At 32.4% G+C, this 21,938-nt stretch overlaps 2 protein-coding genes across 3 annotated transcripts in view; both read right to left on the reverse strand.

Moving 5' to 3' along the window:
* The window catches only part of LOC143080324 (uncharacterized), a 213,538-nt gene that overhangs the window by 99,154 nt on the left and 92,446 nt on the right, over positions 1 to 21,938 (reverse strand). The gene's annotated exons all lie outside the window — the stretch shown is intronic.
* LOC143078312 (heat shock 70 kDa protein 12A-like) overlaps positions 1 to 21,938 on the reverse strand; it is a 67,976-nt gene that overhangs the window by 34,784 nt on the left and 11,254 nt on the right. Inside the window, exons 5-8 of the mRNA XM_076253207.1 lie at positions 20,339 to 20,399; positions 19,706 to 19,776; positions 6,967 to 7,032; positions 5,326 to 5,403 (exon numbers count right to left, since the gene is read on the reverse strand). Coding sequence (XP_076109322.1) covers positions 5,326 to 5,403; positions 6,967 to 7,032; positions 19,706 to 19,776; positions 20,339 to 20,399 — 276 coding nt within the window. The remainder of the gene's footprint in view (positions 1 to 5,325; positions 5,404 to 6,966; positions 7,033 to 19,705; positions 19,777 to 20,338; positions 20,400 to 21,938) is intronic.

Raw genomic sequence — 21,938 nt, forward strand, 5'->3', positions numbered from 1 at the left:
TAGTTTTCAATTTAGACTCGTTTATATTTTTTCGTTTGGGCTTGTATCATATTTTCCCTCCGGTTTATATGATCCGTTCATCCTATATTGACTCTTAAAATTCAAGAGTCTATCTGAAATTGAGGGTAAATTATATGGCCTTTCAAATACCGTTTCGATCCCTAACATCACTGAAGACACATTTATTGTCGAAATCCGGATCTGGTGTTCTTAACAAATATTGACACCTCCTGTTTGGGGCATAACATCTAGGCCACAAGTTTCTTGTTTTCTGTTTAGGATTAAATTTATATTTAGATCCAGTTTGTTACATCTTGTGATCAATTTTATTTGGCAATTGCCAATGGCAGTCAGCAGGGTTAAAGAACATCAGTTGTTCGACCTGTTAGTCAAATGCGTTTTGTTTAAATATACTTTTTCACTTTTTTGGTCTTTTGGAAAATGTTGTTTGTGCTGTATTTAGACCCTTCTACAACGAAATTTGTTTTACATGCACACGTATAAAAATTGCGGTTTGTATAAAGATGTGAAATAATTTGTTTTTCTAATTTGCTCATGAAAATATTGGCGTAAGACGGTGCCATTTTCATCCCCATCGCTGTCCCGTTTATTTGAAGGTAATGATCACCATTAAAGGTGAAATTGTTGCATTTCAGGACCAGATTAAGCAGCTGGACTAAACATTCAGACATGCAACCAACGCCCATCAGTCAATTAAATTAACGTATGAAATTTCCGACTCTAAAATATTTTTCTTAGACACGACCACATCTATAAAGGACGGTGTCATATCGACAGACCTGTACTATAAACCCACAGATAAACATCAGTACCTTTCTCCCCAAAGCTGTCACCCCAAACACTGTACTAAAAGTATCCCGTACAGTCAAGCTCTCAGAGTAAAGCGGATTTGCTCCTCTGAGGAGGCTGTCACGAAATGGTTACAGGAACTTCGCGGATTTTTGACAAAACAAGGCTATAAGAAATTGGACATAGATAAGGGGTTTGCGCGCGCTAACAATAACAGCCGCAATGACCTGTTACAGTGCAAATCATGTGGTAACAGACGATGTCTGACCTATCAACAAATACTAAATATTCAAACATTTACTTGCCACTCGACTGGGTCTGTGTACACTATATTTTGCAATGTAACTTGCAAAACCCAGAATGTTGTATACCTCATTCAGTGGCATGCAGTATGTTGGCGAGACAGAGCAGCCATTCAACAAACGCATGAATGGTCATCGAAGTGACTACACTTGCAAGCCCGACCTACCGGTAAGTCGTCATTTGGGATCATTTGGGCACGCCAAAGCTGATATCAAAAACCTTACCATCACGATCATAGACCACAACGAGGGTTGGTCGAAGGTCGACAGAGTCGCTCGTGAAAAATTTTGGATAAGAAAGTTAAGGACAATTTCCCCAGAGGGCATAAATGAAAAAACATAGGATGAGTCACTCCTTTTCCTGTCATCACTTGTTTCTTGTAGCTCCGGCTTCCGTACTGGCTTGACAGTTCGAAGATTTTTTTTAAATACCCGATTAAATTACAGGGCTCCATTCATTTGGGATGGATGTATAAGTACGTAGCCACGTTCAATTATTTTACCTTATTAAATAAAACTTATTTTTTTAATCATTATTACACTGCTATTCGTTTGGGAGGCTCAAATATTTAGTTTCTGTTGCAATTGCCCTACCGTTGTCAAATCTGAAATATTATACCAACTTGGATCGGTTAGGACATTTTTTATTTTTTTATTTGGGGACTGCTCTCCATGCAGTTATAACATCTCAACTGTCACAACCTTTGGAAATTTAGAGTTGTGGCAGTTCACATCGCAAATAACTATTTTTATTTGGCATATCTTTGTAATCTTTGCGCCGTTTTTGGAAATTTTAAAATCTATGATGTCCGGTTAAATTGTATAAACTTTCAAGATTTTGATAGTGTCTCAATTTGAATATATTGACATGATTTGTTTGACATTGTGCTATTACCGAAGAAGGATATCTGTTATCCGAAATATCTAATATTTGTTCATTTTATAGTTATTTAATGGTGATTTTGTACCCTTTTTGACTTGTTATATATTATATTTTGTAGTGTACAGAATCATATTACATGATCCATCGCCCTGTAAGATTTATCGTTGACTATTTATTCAGTCATTTTATACATATAGTAATATATATATATATGAATGCAAGATAAATTCATGAGACTTTTATTTGTGCTTTCGTTAGCCAGTTTATCTATTTTGAAGATTAGATAAGAATTGGTTTTATATTTATTTTTATAAATATACTTACATTTGTTACCAGTGCATATTATCTGCATACCGTTTGTAAAAAGTCGTAATGCTTAGCGTCTTATATATCTGTACCTTTAATCTCGAACTATTTCTATAGAAATCCCATCATCATGATAAGTTCTGGAATCTTCTTCTTCTTCCAGATAAGGAACCGGATTCAAAGCTGAATGCTAATGGTTCCGAGCGAAAACTCTACGCAGTGTCAGGCAAAACAGAATGTTTTCTCTTGGCTATTTTACAAATTACATTAAAACGTTCGACAAAATATACAATTAAAGTTATTTACAACTGGTTGTTCCTACTTCATTTCAGAGCATGCCAGTGCAGCTCTGAATCCCTCACTTGCAATATAGGTCGCTGCATGAATAAATCGATCTTTCACCATATTTAAAATGCCGAACGGAAGTTGAAATCGTACCACGAAATATTAAAGTTTTGCACACAGCACTTATGCTTTCATTCCTTCACTGAGACGCGCATTTCATGTATATAAAACTGATTCGTAATACCCAAAGCAGAACAGTTTGATGGTGAAATCAAATTTGAAGTTGAAGAGCACTGAAACCAAACTATTTCGAAAACATTTGCCAAATAAGACTACGGTACTTCATTTCTTTGGTAGAAAGAAATATTTCAAATAATTCAACATTTTAAATACGGCAAATATATAGAAAATTTGTAATGTGTTCGATAGAACTCTTTGTCACGCATACGATTGCTGCTCTCAGTGTAAAAGTGTAATATTGACTACTTAAAAAGTGAGTCAATTTATCAGTAAAATACAGAATTTAAAAAAAATCTAACTTTTTTCTTTAGATGCACTTCATTGGTCTTGGAGATTAGCTTCTGTTCATGTAACATAACAATCAATGAAGGTTTACAAACTTATCATGTCAAAAAAATTAATCCCTAACTGTTTGTAAATGTTTACTGTAAAAAAAAAACTATCAGAAAAATACCGAAAAGAAAAATATTTTTCCAAAACTTTGCATCAGATATTATCTGTCAATCATACAAAAAAAGCTTCTGCTAAAATTTCTTTGTAGGTTTGACTAAGTATTTGATGTGTAACACACTTTAATTCAAGACTGTAACGACTTTTTAACTGTGAAATCAAATCAGTTCATTTATCATTCAAATATGGAAATAGTCAAAACTTAGCTCTGGATACCATAGTAGAAAAAAATACGTCCATACACCTTTTTAATACGGATAAATGAAAAAAAATATTTCCCACATCTTGCTCTAAGACTGGATTATGTATTTTGGTCAAAACAAACTTCTGTCTAAATTTCATAAAATTCGTCGAATTTTTGCAAAAGTTATAGATGAGTGAAAAACTTTAACCTCAGACTGAATCTGAATGGTAACTGTACAGAAAAGAAAGTTTATTTATCAGTAAAATATAGAAAATATATTTTGCTTTTTATACTGTATTTTGGTCATAAACAAACATCTCTCCAAATTTCAGAAAATTCCAAAACGTTTGACAAAGTTATTGGTGTTTTTAAGGTAAATTCATGGTATGCCGCCATCTTGGAATGTACTATCTCAGTACACAATCAGTCTAGTTATTTGCCAAAATCTGCAAATTTGTAGACAGATGTGCAATTCTATTGGTTATTTATAAGTAGAAAACTTGCTGATTTATTGCATCATCCCAAATATTGAAGCAGATACCAAACATGTCTGATTTATAATCATTTGTTTCAACCAAGCCATGTAAAGGGAGATAACTCTTTTTGTAAATAAATTACACTGGACAGATAGGGATTTTTTTATTTTTGCTTGTAGCAAGAAAACAAGTTCGGTGACACCATTTGTTCTTTTTATTTACTTAAAACATTTTATAAAACCTATCTTCTCACAATTTATATCAAAATTCCATCTCATAGATTTCTTTTTTTGCACAAAGTTGTTTTTTTCATGATCATTTTAATCAAATGTAGGCAATTTTCAACTACTCATAGTTTGAAAAATAGCAGAGTGACCCATTCTTTTTATTATATTTTTGAAAAGAGCATAGTAAAATTTTTAATTTGGGAAAGTATAAGAAAATTCTATCTCGGGAAACATATACCAAGGATATACCTTAAAATTTTAACCACAAACTGAATCTAGTTGGACTATTGCGTTTTTATATCAAAGACAATGCCATTTTCCTGTGAACCTTACTGTGCATGAAACTATGACACGTGAACTTCACTAACTCATCATAAGATTTTTGAACCAATAAGTATTTAAATATAAATGTTTTACACTCAATCGGTTTCATTTTCATATAAGACGTATTATAGTTATGTTTTGGTTTGTTTCATAAAGTTACATTTGACAGTTATTTATATTTTTGATGTTTTCATTATTGTTATAAGTAGTATTATTGAATTGCTAATAATGATTGTATCTAAATATATAATTAAAATTCCCCCTGTTTTGCTATTTTCTTAATGTCGATACTAAGGACAGCGTAAGAACATCCTAGTCGAGATTATACTGAGTTTATCTCCAGTTTTTGTGGGTTTCGTATTTCTCATTCTTTAGTTTTTTTCTGCGACTTATGAGTTTTGCATCACCCTTCGATATATCCCGCCTCTGTTTTTAAAAGCATCGATATGCACATCTGGATATGTCGAAAACTTCTGAGGTAATTCTAAGTTATATAAGAAAATCTCTGTCAGGAGTCAGGAATATGAAAGTTATTATCCACTCGTTTTATCTATTTAAGGTTTTGATTTTGCCATTTGATTAGGGACTTTCCGTTTCAAATTTTCCTCGGACTTCGGTATTTTTGTGTGTTTTTACTTTTCATAACCGGTCTGTTTAATTTAGACATGTCTTAGAACAGTATATTTTGGATAGCTTCTCATCCGGTAGCTGTAGTGCATAAAATTTTATATTTCACAAAGTCTCTTCTTGTTTAACATTTAAACTAAACGGTAGTTCTGTAATTGGCAATGTTGTGATGAATGTATAATGACTATCATCTATAGGAAAATATATTTACCAATGTCAGTATGGAATACCCTGTTACTACACGTTGTTCTCAGTGTTCTCTTCAACAATATGAAACAACATGTAACACCTAGAACACAAACAAGTTTTCAATTCTGTTATCTAAAACAATTTATTTCCATGTTTTCTAGTTTATCATTTGATCATTTATAAAAATCTTTGAATTTATTGTTTTTTAAAGCCCTTTCTTACCTGGTAATATCAGTTTTGTTGTCAATCAAAGCCGACATTCAGAGTTAATTCGAAAATTCCTATGTATTAGCAGTGTTAATTCAGATGTGAATACTTAGAAATGCAAAAGATATGTTAGAATGAATATAATCAAAATATCTTTCTCCTTGCAATTGTATGAAAAAAACCATTGAACTTGCCTTAACTTTAAACAACTTAGAGACAAAAAAAAAAAAAACCTTCTCTGATTTAAACAAAAATACTCTAAACTGACATTATCTAGACCCTTGATTTATTCAATGACATTGATTGATAACATATTTGTTACGTTTGGAGGACGTATTTTTTCAAAAAAACAATCAGCATCCACATAAGGGTCTTGTTTGGGAAAGTGGTAAGGGGAGGGGTCTTTATTGCTGTATTCTTTAATTTTAAGGTCACTTTCAGTATAAAAAAATACTTATCGATAATTTCGTGTCTTCATATATAAATTTTCTGTTATATCATCATTTTACCCTCTTTTTTTTTTAACAAACGGAAGTAGATTGTCATAAATGATGAGTTATGGTTGCTTGTGTGTAATCGGCAAATTGTACCTTCAATATAGCTAATCTTTAGTTCGACGGCACACATTTTAATTGTTATATAGGTGGAACGTAATTCACAGCCTCTAAAGTTCAATGTTTGAATTTTTCGGACGATTTTATATATATATGTAGATCTTGCGAAGTGGTGAATGTTTGCTCTGTTAAATTCTCTGAATCTTTTATAGATTTTGTGGTTGAAAATAATAAACAAAAAGAAAGCATTAAAAAAATATCGTCATTTGAGAGCGAAAACTCCTTAAACGAGGGACGTAAGATACCAGAGGGACAGTCAAACTCATAAATCGAAAATAAACTGACAACGCCATGGCTAAAAATGAAAAAGACAAACAGACTAACAATAGCACACACGACACACCATAGAAAATCAAAGAATAAGCAACACGAACCCCACCAAAAACTAGGGGTGATCTCAGGTGCTCCGGAAGGGTAAGTAGATCCTGCACCCGTCGTATTGCCTAAGGTGTCCACTAACGATTTCCGCAATTTCTCTTTTTGGTAGATTTTTTCTTACTGGTTATTTTTTTTTTAAAAGTGTCGATTATAGTATGTATATTACGTATCATACTTACTCATATTAGATAGTGTACATTTTTACACAGGTCTGTACACTATTTGCTAAGACATGAATTATATACCGGAAATTTCGATCCGAAATCAAGGGAGTGATCCGAATCCCAAGGAACAATAAACTATTCCACTTTGTTTAGTGCATGTGCTAGTACTATTCGTAATCTGGATACTTTATATTTGGTGTAATTACAGCTTAATTTTTTCTATGCACGTTTGCAGAAAATGTTGGGTTTTTATCATTGCTGTGTATACTGTCCATTGCTATACAGAAACATGAAACTTACTCAAGCTTGCGAGCGTAACACATAAAGCTACTGCGACTAGGGCCACGTTCGTTTCAATTCTTCCAACTGTAAACATAAAAGCAAAACTAAACATTTTTTTTTCAGAAATCATTACAATAATTGTATGGGGCAGCTAGTTTCTAACATGAATTCATCATTTTGTTTAATAGTGTTTCATAAATCGCTTTTTCCGTTTTTCAAAGGTTGCATGTACACTTTGAAAAAAATGTTGAACAGATACAAAATGTGTAATGTGTAAGTTGGTTTTCATAGTAACATGGGAATGGAAGGAGTGACAAAAAAGTACGAAAGCCGAGAAGGCTCACCTATAATTCAGAATTCAACATTCGGAATTCAGCATTCAGAATTCAGAATTCGGAATTCGGAATTCAGAATTCGGAAATATTTATTTTATAATGTTATAAACTATTATTGTAATAATAACTATTTGTTTAAATTGTGAAAGAAATTTAATACCTGCCTTGATATCATCTACTCCTTCTTATATAAAGAAATTCTATATATTTGTCCATAGCACAAGCTATACAGGACTGTTTGCTTTTCATTTTATCTTTGTGTTTTTTACTGGTTTGAAATCGACCCCTGTAAGTCTATGGTTTTAACTTCCACCCTCACCACCTTCCCATTATACACTCCTACGCTGTTTCTATTCCCTGTCTTTATTTATTCTCTAAAACATGTTTACCAAACCCCGAAAATCCGTTTAGCGTTAAAATTAAATAAAGAATTACATAAAACTTAGGTAGAAGCTTTTTCATGATCGAAAGATAATTTCTCTGGCAAAACTTTGTAAACAAAGTATTCTCAATTATCCATATTTTGACATGTAGATACGGACCTCCATATAGTATACATCTATTATTTGGAAGGGATTATTTAAGGGGATAAAAGCAAGGCGAGAAACGGGTGACACTGATTCTAGCATTTTGCTAGTTTTAGGTTTGCTCTCTTTCAACACTCAGTCTGTATTGCATGCCTCTGATTCTAACTACAACCCCTTTTTCTTCCATTTGCCCTTGTCTAAACGCATGCTTTTGAAGGGTTTACTAGGTCCGTGAAACATTTTCTCGGAAAGCTGTTTGATTGTGAAAAAAAGTTCAGAGATATATTATATCCTATATTTATTTGCAATCCCCTTTTCACTGACGCGATAAGAACGTGTAAATACCCTTAGTGCTGAGAAAGGAGATATCAATTTCCCGCGTTTTTTTAGTGTCAACAATTTGCACAATACTGAGTACATACAAAAACGCAACACAAAAAGTTTGAAATTTTTATAACAGTTACTTCATTAGCTACTATAAAAGCAACAAAAAATAATAACCTTGGGTATAATTGCACATGTTTCTAAATTCATTTGGATCGATCATATTACTTTAACGAGTAAGTGAATGATTTCTGCTTAACGTACAGAAGCAAATATAATATATGCATATTCATGATTTGAACATGTAAATGAATGATGAATAAACTCTGCTTGTCCGACATGTTGAGCCGGATACCAATTTCTAAGTCTTTTGTTTGATCTAGCTGGCAAAGGTTCCAACTTACGACATTACGGACTCAGACAAGCACGCTATCCACGAGACCATCTAGATTGTTTAGTATAATAATGGAAGTTTAAATATTTCTTCCATGGTATAATATATTCTTCCCTAACAAAGATATTATAAATATCTTTAAAATCTTGTTAATTACATAGCTACTGATATATTTCATGGGAAATAAATGGTTTCAATCTTTAGACAAAATAATGTTCCATTTGTTTTAGTTGACATTCACTATCCTAACGGAAATCAATGACCGATCATCATAGAATATCAATTACAGAACTATTAAACTCATTATGTATGTTTATCTTAAACCAGCAAATTCTTAAGGTTTCTTATGCTATAATCTGACAAGTAAACAACCTGTGTATTCCTTATCTTTATCTTGATCTTGTGTAATTGAAGTCGGTCGCAGTTGAAAGTTAATAGACTAGCTCTTATTATAATAATAATAATAACTTTATTAAAAGAATGTGACTCAAGTAGAAATTCACTAATCTACCTTGAGACCCTCACAAATATAATAATACAGAACAAATATTACAGATATTATAATTTTTGAACATATAATTGAACTTTCATGCTATATATATCTAAATTGCGGTTTTTATCCAACGCAATCATAGGTTTGAACGTAGTTTTCAATTTAGACTCGTTTATATTTTTTCGTTTGGGCTTGTATCATATTTTCCCTCCGGTTTATATGATCCGTTCATCCTATATTGACTCTTAAAATTCAAGAGTCTATCTAAAAATGAGGGTACTTTTTCTAAAAATGAGGGTACTTTTTATATGGCCTTCCAAATACCGTTTCGATCCCTAACATCACTGAAGAGACATTTGTTGTCGAAATCCGGATCTGGTGTACTAAAAAAATATTGACACCGTATGTTTGTGGCATAACATCGTGGCCACAAGTTATTTTTTTTCTGTTTAGTATTAAATTTATATTAAGATCCATTTTGTTACATCTTGTGATCAATTTTATTTGGCAATCGCCAATGGCAGTCAGCAGGGTTAAAGAACATCAGTTGTTCGACCTGTAAGTCAAATGCGTTTTGTTTAACTATACTTTTTCACTTTTTTTTGGTCTTTTGGAAAATGTTGTTTGTGCTGTTTTTAGACCCTTCTACAACGAAATTTGTTTTACATGCACACGTATAAAAATTGCGGTTTTTATCCAACGCAATCATAGGTTTGAACGTAGTTTTCAATTTAGACTCGTATATATATCTATATATATCTATATTCAATGATTGTCTGTTGAAAAGGAAAAATAAAAACAAATAATCCGTTTAATTTATTGCTCAGACTTGTATATAAAGATGTTTTGGAACACATGATTGATAATAACTAGTTAATATCTTTTTAAATATAACCAATATTATTTGTTCTAGTACTTAAAGTTTTAATACTGCAGTTAATGACGTACATGTATGTGTATGAGGCACGCGCGGGAAATGTTAACATGTAACAGTTGATTGACATACATGCAGTAAAACATGAGATGATATTTTTCATTTTCCACATCACGTATCTTGAATTTTGACTGGACTGTATTTAGCTTAATAAAAAAGTGACATAAAGAAATAGTTAGCCACTAAAAAAAAGAAGATGTGGTATGATTGCCAATGAGACAACTCTCCACAAGAGACAAAAATGACACAGAAATTAACAGCTATAGGTCACCGTACGGCCTTCAAGAAGTTTTGTAATAAATAATTTATTTGTATAGTATAAAATACTCCCCTTAAAAAAAATAGACGTATAATGATATTCAAACATATATCCGTTCGTCGTAAATAGGCTAAATATGGCGTGTAGTTGACTTCAGGAGCCTGTAATTCAATGGTTGTCGTTTGTTTATGTTTTACATGTTTGTTTTTCGTTCATTTTTTTGTACATAAATTAGGCCGTTAGTTTTCTCGTTTGAATTGTTTTACATTGTCATTTCGGGGCCTTTTATAGCTGACTATGCGGTATGGGCTTTTGCTCATTGTTGAAGGCCGTACGGTGACCTATAGTTGTTAATTTCTGTGTTGTTTTGGTCTCTTGTGGAGAGTTGTCTCAATTTTTTATATCTAAACTTAACTTTAAAGTTGTTTACATATACGCTTTGGTCACACCTTATACCGGATAGCACGGACGGACGACGAACGGATGAAAAAAAGGTTGTCCGCTGACAATATTTTCTCAGGTGAGCCTCAAATTTACATTCACTGATATATATCACATGAATACCGAATAAGTAGGCTACAGACGTTATCCGGTACGGTGTGACCTGGGCCCGGTCAAACGATCTGTATACGTTTTGGTGAAATTATGATTGTTCGTTCTATGGGATTTTGTTTTTAGTTAAAAACAAAGGAAGATATTTTTCACATATTTTAAAAATGCTATATCTGACTGGCTTTAAACTTTACACAATTCTTTGTTATTATAGTCTAATCAAGGTCTGTTTAATTGGTGACATTTTATTTAGATATTAAGGTTCAAGAGATATGGTCTTCTTTTTATAAAAAAATATTTAAAGGAGGGGGGGGGATATATTTCTCACATGTCACGCTGTATTTTGAAAATGCCTCTTATAATTGGCTTAACACTGTACACATTTGTTATGGTGACATTAAGGTGTGCAGACTTTTTGGTGAAATTTTATTATTTCACATGTCGCAACGTCTTGAGAATGCATTGTGTTTACTTCCGACTTTTTTTTTTACTGCAAAACGTTACCAGTAATTTCAAGTACCTGCCAATTTTATACGCATAAACCTCACACACAGCACCAGTTTTGATGACGTCATTCGAATAAATGTTAAAATTTGAAAATAAAATATCAATTGTTTTTTTTACAGTCAACTATGTCAACTAATTTAACTAAATTAATTTGATAAATAAAGGCATACAATTTGAAAGTTTATAATTGGAGTATAGCTTGTGTAAAAATTTGCAACTTACCTCTAAAAAATTTGTTTTCAACCACAAACATTCAATACATATATTTTGGACTTTTAGGGTTATTCTTGTAAAACAGAACCATTTCAGTTATTTTCCTTCAATCCTATAAAGGTTTTGGCAGTAAAATGATGTTTTTTATATACGTTTTTAATGGTTTCTGGGATCTGTTAAAAAGCGACAAAAATGTCGTTTTGGCGTGCTAGCAGTAAACGACAAAAATGTCGTTTTGGCGCCGAAAGGGTTAATCACTTGTGTATGTTCCTCCTAGAATCAGATGTTACATAGAATACCATAAAAGTCATAACTTAAATATATAGGCGTAATGTTGGTTTTGATTGATTTGACTACTTTTATTTATTGCCCAAATATTTAAAAAATGTATTAAAACATCTAAAAAGTCAAAACCGCTTATACCAAATTATTAGGTCCGGGAAAAACAACCTTAGTCTTTTAAACAATTGCTGGAAATTTCGTCGGATGATTCAGGGTCAACACCAATGTGTTGTCTTTTGAAGATGGTCTACTTGGGGAGTATGAAATCGGCATCAACACACAGACGGATAGTTTTAGATACGAGCCTGATAAAGTGATGCTTGATTTTAGGTCAGTACTGTAAACTGACACGCATCTATTGGTTTAACAGTGAAGATGTCCACCTTGATTCACACCTTCAGTGAAGAAGAACAGATTAATATGACGTTAAACGGTTGTTTGCTTCTTTCTTTTTTCGAACAAGATACATTCGGGGTGGGGATGGGTAGTGTTTATATTTTCGTGTAATGACATACATGTATTTCGAGGGAGTTAATGGACTTAAAAATAAAAAAAAAACAGCGTAGGGGTGTATGTTGGTAAGGTGATGAGGGGGACATTTTGAACCAGACTCTTACAGGGAAAGATTCTTAAACAGTAAAAACACAAAGATATGAAAAGCAACCCCCTCTATAGATTATGGAAAACAAAATAAATATAAACTATTTATGTAAGGTGGGGTAGTTAGTTACATAAAGACAGGCATACAATTTTCATATCACAATTAAGACATATATCAATTAATACAATATGTATGTTATAACTTTTGATAAAAATTCTGAATGGCGAATTCTGAATGCTGAATTCTGAGTTATAGGTGAACCTTCTCGGCTTTCGTAAAAAAGGCTGTTCAGAAGAAATGACCAAAAATACTTATATAAACCTCAAATCATACATTTTAACAAAGAATTCTTTATGCAATTGGAACTCATTTGAGAGCATTGATACATAGAATATACATCGATTGAAATGTAGATAATGTTGTGTACATGAGTGGTAAATGGATTATAAAATCAAAGCATAGCATATCATGTCAGTCGAATTTCACATCTATGCAATCAATGCATGTATCTCCATATATCAAATGTGTTAATGTTATGTTTCTTCTAAATTATAATAGTTTTTCTAAAATAACTCATCAAAATTCAAATTGAAATATAAACTCATTGATTTCCTAACTTATGCCCAAAAAATCAGCATCATTGAAACAAAACTATTGTATTTAATAAACGTAACTAGATCCCCACAAATTCGTCAATGGTTCGCGTCTTGTCTCATATATTTTATTTCCTGCCTTCCTTCAACTCAACCGTCTAGAACAACTTATGTCGTGTGTCAGCTACACATATGCATTACACGGGGTTGTTGATTCCGAGCGAATAAAAATACGAACGGGGTAAATAAAAGCATAGTTTTTTTGGGAATATTAAGTGTTAAATCTTACTTTGCATGAAAGGTATCGATAACAAATCAATCAAAAGCAGACGCCCTTAATGCTTCGTTAGCTAATGGGTCGATACCTATACTGACGGACTGGACTCCCAGAGTGTATCATCAGCATTTAATCAATTCTTGGACATGATTTCCGGTTTGACATATTACATATATACAAGTGAGTGGTTTAGCTAGTTATAGAATTAGGTGTAAACCACATTTAATCATATAATGAATGCATATGTCGTTTAAAAGTTGCGATTTTGTACAGGTTATAACATGTAAAAAAATTGTACATGTTATAATTAGCACAATGCAAAAAAATACAAGTTATAACATGTACAAAAGTACCTCGTACTTGTTATAACATGTACAAAATATTGCTTTAAAATAGTTCTAACTTGTACAAAATTTGAAGAAAAAAAATATGTTTCTATTATTGTAACACATGCCATCAACTTCAATAATACTTTATCATTTTTTTTGTCCAATCATGTGAGTGTTTTTGTCCTTTTTGAAGGCCAGGTTCACTTATTCAAAAGTTTATAATTAAGCCTGGTCCAAAGAAAGTCATTTTCTCTCTTTGGCTTTTATAGGGCATGCATAGGAGCTTTCATATTTGTGTCTTACTAAACGAGGAGGAGGTGCATAATTTAAAGTTTTAAGGCATTGTTCTTAAAATTTCATTGAGGAAATGTATGCTATCAGTAGGCAGAATCACACTGCTGTAAGGCATAGTGGACTGCATAAAACATACAATGACTGGCGATCCCACTATACCAACATAAGCCGTGAAGCAATAAAACATATCTGAAACTTTGTGAGCAATGTGCTCTAAAGAAAATAAACGTTTTGAGCTTTCAAAATTCATTTTAGTTAAAGAGGACAAGTTGACTTAATTAATTATCAATCAGTCTCAAACTGTTGTGGCTATATGTTGGTGCTACATTACAAAGATAACATTACCAAATTCAGTTTTTATTTTAAATAAATTGACCATTTAATGAGTCGAATGTCATTATGATTAACTACAGCGCGGTCTCTGTGAAATTGGTCCAAATTCAAACATATATTATTCTGCAATTCGAATAGAAATACCCTTTCATAAGTTTTTTCAAAAGTACTTTTGACACACTGTATCAAATTGCACTCGCAATCCAATGTTTTATTTTGATTAATTTTTCTAGGGTTCCAGCTGTTTAAAATGTCTCATACTGCCTCAGATGGGTTCTTACTTTGTCAGTAGGTTTAGTTGCATCTTTGGCCTGTTTAACACTGCAGTGACTCCTTATCAAAATTTATATCTACTCCTTAAAAACAGGGAATTGTTTGCAGAAGGATTTTTCCTCGACATATAATGGGTTTCATTGTATAATTTTATCCTGTCTATCCATGCACTTGCATCTTAAGGCTCAACTAGTATGAAATTATAATATCCATATAGCCTATTGAGTGGAAAATTACTATTTTAATTTATAAAGTGAGAATTCTGAATAATATTTATTGTGTATTTTAAAAGCTTTAAAGGTATTAAATATTATAAAAATTATTCAGCTGGTCATAAACTGTATCATATTTTTATTTCAAAATTTTGTACAAGTTACAACCATTTTTAAGCAATATTTTGTAATATGTTATAACATGTAAGAGGTACTTTTGTACATGTTATACCTTGTATTTTTGCATTGTACAAATTATAACATGTACAATATTTTTGTACATGTTACAACCTGTACAAAATCGCAACTTTTACACGACACATATACCAAGTGAGTAAGATGATTTTACCATTTTTAAGGAATTTCCATTTTGAATTTACCTTGGAGTTCAGTATTATTATTTTTTTTTTTTAAAGTAAGTGATATTTTAATTGTGGCACCTGATTCCAAATGTTTTGAATAGAAATTAAGGCGAAGTGTACGTAATTGCACGCCTCTAGCGGAATACTTGATTAAAAACGTTCGTCGTTAGTTACGCAAGTTATCTCCCTTACTCGAAGAAAGGACACACGAAAGAGAAACTACTTTCTGCGGTCTATAATGAATCCAACAAGCACGCCTGTGCTGAATCTGTGCTGTCTTAAACCTCATAGAAATTATCTAAATAACTACAATTAGAAATCACAGCATTCTGTACGTTGAACATTCTGTGTGCAGCCTGACTTAAAAACACTGTTTTTTTTTTGTTTTAGACGCGTAGGAGAAGGCATTTCGTGTTTATGATATCAACAGAAAGAAAAAACGCCTCACAACAAAATTATAAACAAATAAACAAATAAACATGTAACAAATTTTCTTCTATTGATATCAAATTAATTAAAATGAAACCTGAATTGACCCAACAATATCGTTTTAAAAAGCCGTAGTCTTGAACGAAAAACACAGTACTCAACGTAAAGTTTTATAATAGGTTACAAACAAGAATGTGTCCTCAGTACACGAATGCCCCACTCGCACTATCATTTTCTATGTTCAGTGGACCGTGAAATTGGGGTAAAATCTCTAATTTGGCATTAAAATTAGAAAGATCATATCATAGGGAACATGTGTACCAAGTTTGAAGTCGATTGGACTTCAACTTCATCAAAAACTACCTCGACCAAAAACTTTAACCTGAAGCGGGACAGACGGACGAACGAACAAACGAACGGACGGACGGACGAACGAACGGACGCACAGACCAGAAAACATAATGCCCCTCTACTATCGTAGGTGGGGCATAATAATTAATGAAAGACCTATGAATTTAATTGTTTAATCAAAAAGACGTTGAAATGTTCGTATTTTGTGCAATTGAAAATTTAAGGACATGACTTATATTCATATAAGAAATCAGACGATACCAAGAGAATAATTTGATCACTACTGACACTAGTGCAACACTTACAAGTCGGAAGAACAAAGACGGAAAACAAACAAAAATTAAACAAATTATGCCCCAAAAATTCAGTAACTTTAAAATTCTAACATTTATCTTAAAATAAGTAAAAATTATGTCATTCAACTCCCAGTTTTCAACTTTTTCTACATGTGCAGAAAATAAACAGGTGTCTTCTATTCCGTCCGCAATTTATGGGAAAACTAAATCAAAATTTAGAACCATATTGAAATTGAAAGTACACATGTAAGATAAAATATAACATGTCATTTCTTCTTTCACAAATTTCAATTTCGAAGAGATATATAGCGAAATCTGTTTTCTTTTATTGTGCCTGTGTGCATCATTCAAATTTAGAGAATGTAATTTTGAAGTATTAAGTCTCAATTCAAGATTAAGAATGAATAGAATATAGAATTACGAGGGGGGGGGGGGAGGGTAGGACCTTTATCGGAACTCCGTTATCCGGGAATTCGATTTCCGAATTTCGGGTAGTCGGGATTTGATTTTTTTTAATTGTAATCTTTTTTAATCTTGTAACTGCAATTTAATATTTAGTGGAATGAGCGGTGAAATATGTTCAGACTGTTACATTTCGATTTTTTTTTGATTTAACCAAAGTTTACTGCAAGGGGTGTTTAACGACCTCGATGATTATCCATGAGGATCTCGCACTCGGTCAGCTCTAGGTTTTCACCTAGTTCATTATCATACAAGAATTGAGAAGCCTGTGGTTTACTAGTCTTATAATATGAGATTTTTAAGTTCATATATAATTTACATTCAACGTTTTTTATTGAATATTTCAAGGCTTTTTGACTATCAATGTTGACCCCCCCCTTTCAATTGATTGGATAAAACGAATGGATTGCCGCCCCTATTTCAAACTGAAGTCCTATAAACTGACTGGTATTCGAATGTGTTAAAAGAAATAATTGATATCTCTATTGATTCAATACCGTAAAGCCGAAAATTTGTTTCCGCGAATTCCGAACAGCTAGAAATTCCCGAGTTTCAATTTGAGTAACTCGAATAATTCAAGCCCTTTCCATGTCCGATTTTCTCCCACACGAGAAATGTAGCATTCGTACATCAGCTGAAAAATACGACTGAATTATTCGGGTTACAATTTATGTAAATCCCGAATGCACATAAAAGTAAAGGTCCAGCCCGACTTTCGGAAATGGACTGTTGTAGATTTCAGATTGATTTCCAGAAATAAAAATCATACAAAAATGTTTCACGCAGATATTCGTCTTCAAACGTGTAAAGTTATACAACGGTTACTAGCCGGTCTGGATTGTGATAAAAAGAAGTGCATACGATGCATAAAATATATAATGTCGTGGCTCAGGGATGTGTTGAATTATAGAGATGCTTATGCGGCACAAAGATAAGATTAATTTACCCAAATGTACTAAGAATTGCCACACAACTTAAATTTACTTGAATATTGATTTGTTATCCTGTGCCAGACAGATGGCTGATATTCTGAGAAGAGACCTTGATGAAATGAAGTTTTATGAGAACAAAGATTTTGAAAACACGTCGCAGTGTTTAGATTTTAACAAAAAATAAGGCACCGAGGTCGAAAATAGTTCTAGTTCATAATGAAGAAAATGTCAACCGTTTTCTAGCTTGGCGATCTCCGCACGCACCCGAATATAATAGACAAATACAATACAATAGTACACAAAACGTAACATAAAGAACTTAAGACCGAGCAACACGAACTCCAACAAAACGGTATATATTTCATACAAGTATAGGACTATATGAAGCGTCGTAACTGTTGCGGCGACGTCAATAACGTTGTTGTTGTTTTTTGTTTTTTTTTTACACACAAGATTCAACTTTAACAGGGTATAGCTTGAAAAGTAGCACGGTTGCTAAGGACTTTCTTTGCACCAATCTATTCCTCAGACATTTTAGAATCGTCTCATAAATTTAAAAAAAAATCGATTGTCTAATATAATAGAAAATCTTGGAAATGTAACAATTCCTGCCGAATTTTACGATTTTCCCTATAAATCCTTTGTAATTTTGGTGTATGATGCTGTTAACTTCAACAGCTCGTATCTCAAAAACGAAAACGGTTACCCCCTTTTTTTATTTTATTTTCCGATTTATTTTTACAAGCAGAATCTACATGTAAAATTTTAAAAACATCCATTGTGTAGTTTAATTACGTACACTTCGCCTTAACTCGATTTATACTATGAGAACTATTATCAAAACTAAATGGTTTCATATGGATATCGTACATGGTTGCAGATTTGTGTATTTCACAGAAATGAGGCATTTATTTAGAGAAAAAAAAAACCATTTTGACATTTATTCTGTCCTTAACTCTTTTCTATGTAAAATATATTTATTTGATAGGATTAAGACTTATTTGATTCAATTAGTAAAAAAAAGATGAATTGTGAACGATTGTTGACTAATACACTCCCGTTATAAGTTTTTAAGTTATCTATATGAGCGAAATATCTAGATTTGAAAACACCTCATACGGTATAGCATATACTTGATAAAGCGCTGGGAACATTGTAGAACTGCCATAATGTTGCAAACGAAGCATTTTTCTTATTATGTAGTAAGTTTACATAAAGAAAGACGGAAAATAACAATAAAACATTGAAACTCAAAAGTAAAAATAAACTGAAAACGCCATTCAAAAAACAAAGATCAAAAGACAAGCAGCCGTTTACAAGGACCTTTCAAAATGATAGGAATGATCGCAGTTGATCCTTAAGGGTAAGCAGATCCTGCTCCAATAGTGTCACCTGTCATGTTAGAACAAACCTGGTTGCAAAACAGTCAACAGTCTAAATTTAAGGACACATTCAAGGAAAGAGCACGGGAATGTGGTAACGACATTTAGAACATATCCATTGACATCTCTCAAATAGAAATTCCATAAATGTATGTTCGCGACAATGGCTATATGTTGTTTTTGGATTTTTCCTACAATTTATTACCGGTACTTTAACATGTCTTCGACTGTACATGTATAAATCAACATGTGTTAAACGCGGTCTGCGAATTTGGTCTGTAACGCAAGTTCATACGGAAACAGGATAACATGTACAACAGTTGGCTAATTACGGGATAAATATAACTATTTATCATGTACTGTGTTACAATGATGATTCTGACGCGGAAATCCATTATGAGACTAATAAATGGAAAAAATTGTATACAAGTGATTTTGCAGTAGACACAGTTCAGTTGGACTGTTTTTGTCACGATTTAAGAAAATTATTCAAATTTCGCTGAGCGAATAAGACAATGTTTACTATTATAATATTGTTCGAACGAAGTGTATTGAATTTACGGTATTTTATGTACTTTTTGATATCTTTAGGTTTTGTAGATTTGTTACATAATTAGACGCATGAATGAAAACATATTGGCAACAAAAGCGATTGTCACCTGCTTTTTGTATTTGTACTAATATTGTGTCATGACTGCAAGGTAATCGTTACAATATATCACTCTTCAAAGCTGTTATTTGAGTCATTTAAAACTATATGTTAAAATTTTTATTACTAAATTCATCACTAAGAAACTAATTTTTGACATACCTTTATAGATATAGAATGAGTAACCTATGACTTCAACAGCTACTGAATCATTAATATCTATCCTGTTGATTCTGAAAATAAATGTAAAAAGGATTCGAAACTGTACCAGAGAGTAAAATATAATTCTTGAAACTAGTAATAATATGCTTGTAAAATAGAGATTTCTTTTTCATTACACGGTGACCGTGTAATATTTTTAGTTCATACATACTAACTTTTTTGTGCCCACCTTTTTTTGGCTACCATCTTGCATATAAAAAGCTGATAGTAAAATTTCAAAATATGAAAGCCTTGTGTTTGCTTTCTGTGTTTATCTGATGTTGAATAATCAGTAGTCCAATAACTTTCCGGTATAGTATATTTATGTTACTAAATATGGTAATACTAGTTATCAAAGATACCAGGCTTATGATTTAATACGCCAGACGCGTGTTTCACAAGTGGTATTAAATATGGAAATACATGTTTCAACTTTAAAGATAGACAAATCATCCGATCAGTAAGGTATTCCATTTAGATTCAGAAACGCATATTATTTGTAACTATATTTCCTTCTTTACAATCTTTGTACTCCAGCTGTTTTGATATTTCAATTTAACATCTCTTAATTTGCTTCAAACTACTATATATTACCCAAAATTTTCTATAGCTTCACAAGAATGCTTCTTATCGTCGTTATAAGAGCAGATATAATCTGAAAAGATATTTATATTGTAACTGGTTTCATGATGTACCAGAATTTCACGACTGGCAATGTTTGATAATGATTGAATATAGTCTTTATTATTTTTATTCCTTCTGGTTTTTTTTGTCACATTTTTATTTTATTTTAGCCCTGTTTATGTTGTACCCCCAGTTTATATTTTTTTAGGAAGTCAGTTAACAAAAAATAAAAGAATTGTTCAATATCACACTCTATCCGATGCACATTTCATCAAGGGTCATTGAAATGTTGTTAGCACATATAATATATAGAATTCCATATTCTAACAGGCTCATAAAACTTATAGTTTGCAGTATCTTAGCGAGAATTTTAATACACCTTTCGTTGAAATCAAGAAAAAAATATGAGTCGTTCTGTCTAACAACTAACTTCATAGTTTCAATGTAATTATATGCATTTATTGTGATTGATCAGATAACTAAAGATGCTGAAGTTACTTTTTTCTTCAGATGATAACCCGAATGCGAATGAAACTTCATTGGATGTTTCTATGAATATGATGTCCGCATAGATTTTTGAAATTCAGTTGATAGTCATCTGTACCGTTCTTAGTAGGATAGAATGAATTGTTAGTCTCTTAATGTTTAGACATTAAACATTTTTAAAAACCTGGCTGTACATTCCATTTAGAAACCATGCATTTTCAATGCTACTGGTTATGACGCAAAACTATCTATGAAATCTGCTGGAAGTGACCGGCGAACTGGTGTTAATTCTAGCGAAAACTTATTTCGGGTAATTCAAGGTCGACTTATACCAGACTTGACAAAATTTTGGATCATCATTGCGAATACATATGCTCTTCTTACGTTCCTGCGTGATTGGATTGTACCCATCGTCAAAATGCCCAGTGTTGACCTCAAATAACGATAAATATTAACGACCGGGTATTTATTGACCAAGTTTTTGCGAAGAAGTTCTCTTCTGCAGAGAAGATGGTATATATATATATATAAGTACGTCTGAGTCAGTGACAACTCTACAACAGATTTATCCATCGGATCACCAGCAATGATGGTGATACATGGCTGTGTACATTATGTATATACAACTCGTCTAAACATCAACCCAACAATGTTAGATCTGTGAATTTGCTTTCACAAATGTTTTGTTCTTCCCTCGCCGGGATTCGAACCCATGCTACTGAGATATCATGACACCAAATCGCCTGCACTGTATCCGTCCCGCCAGACCACACGACCACCTGGGCTTCACAATAATAAAGCTTTCGGTGGCCGTGTGTTACCTTTCCTCGTCAGTTTTTAATATAGCGTCGTACATATATATATATATGTATATAGACCACCTGTGCTTCAAAATAAAGCTTTCGGTGGCCGTGTGTTACTTTTCCTCGTCAGTTTTAATCTAGCGTCGTACTACAGTACATGATATATAAGGCATGGAGATGTTATTGTTACAGATCAGCTCAATTCTCTATAGTAAAGGATCCTAAAATCCTATATATATCAGATCATCTTGATAACATTCTTATTCATACCACCATTCATT

The sequence above is a fragment of the Mytilus galloprovincialis genome, chromosome 6, assembly GCF_965363235.1.
Source record: "Mytilus galloprovincialis chromosome 6, xbMytGall1.hap1.1, whole genome shotgun sequence".
Classification (NCBI taxonomy): domain Eukaryota; kingdom Metazoa; phylum Mollusca; class Bivalvia; order Mytilida; family Mytilidae; genus Mytilus; species Mytilus galloprovincialis.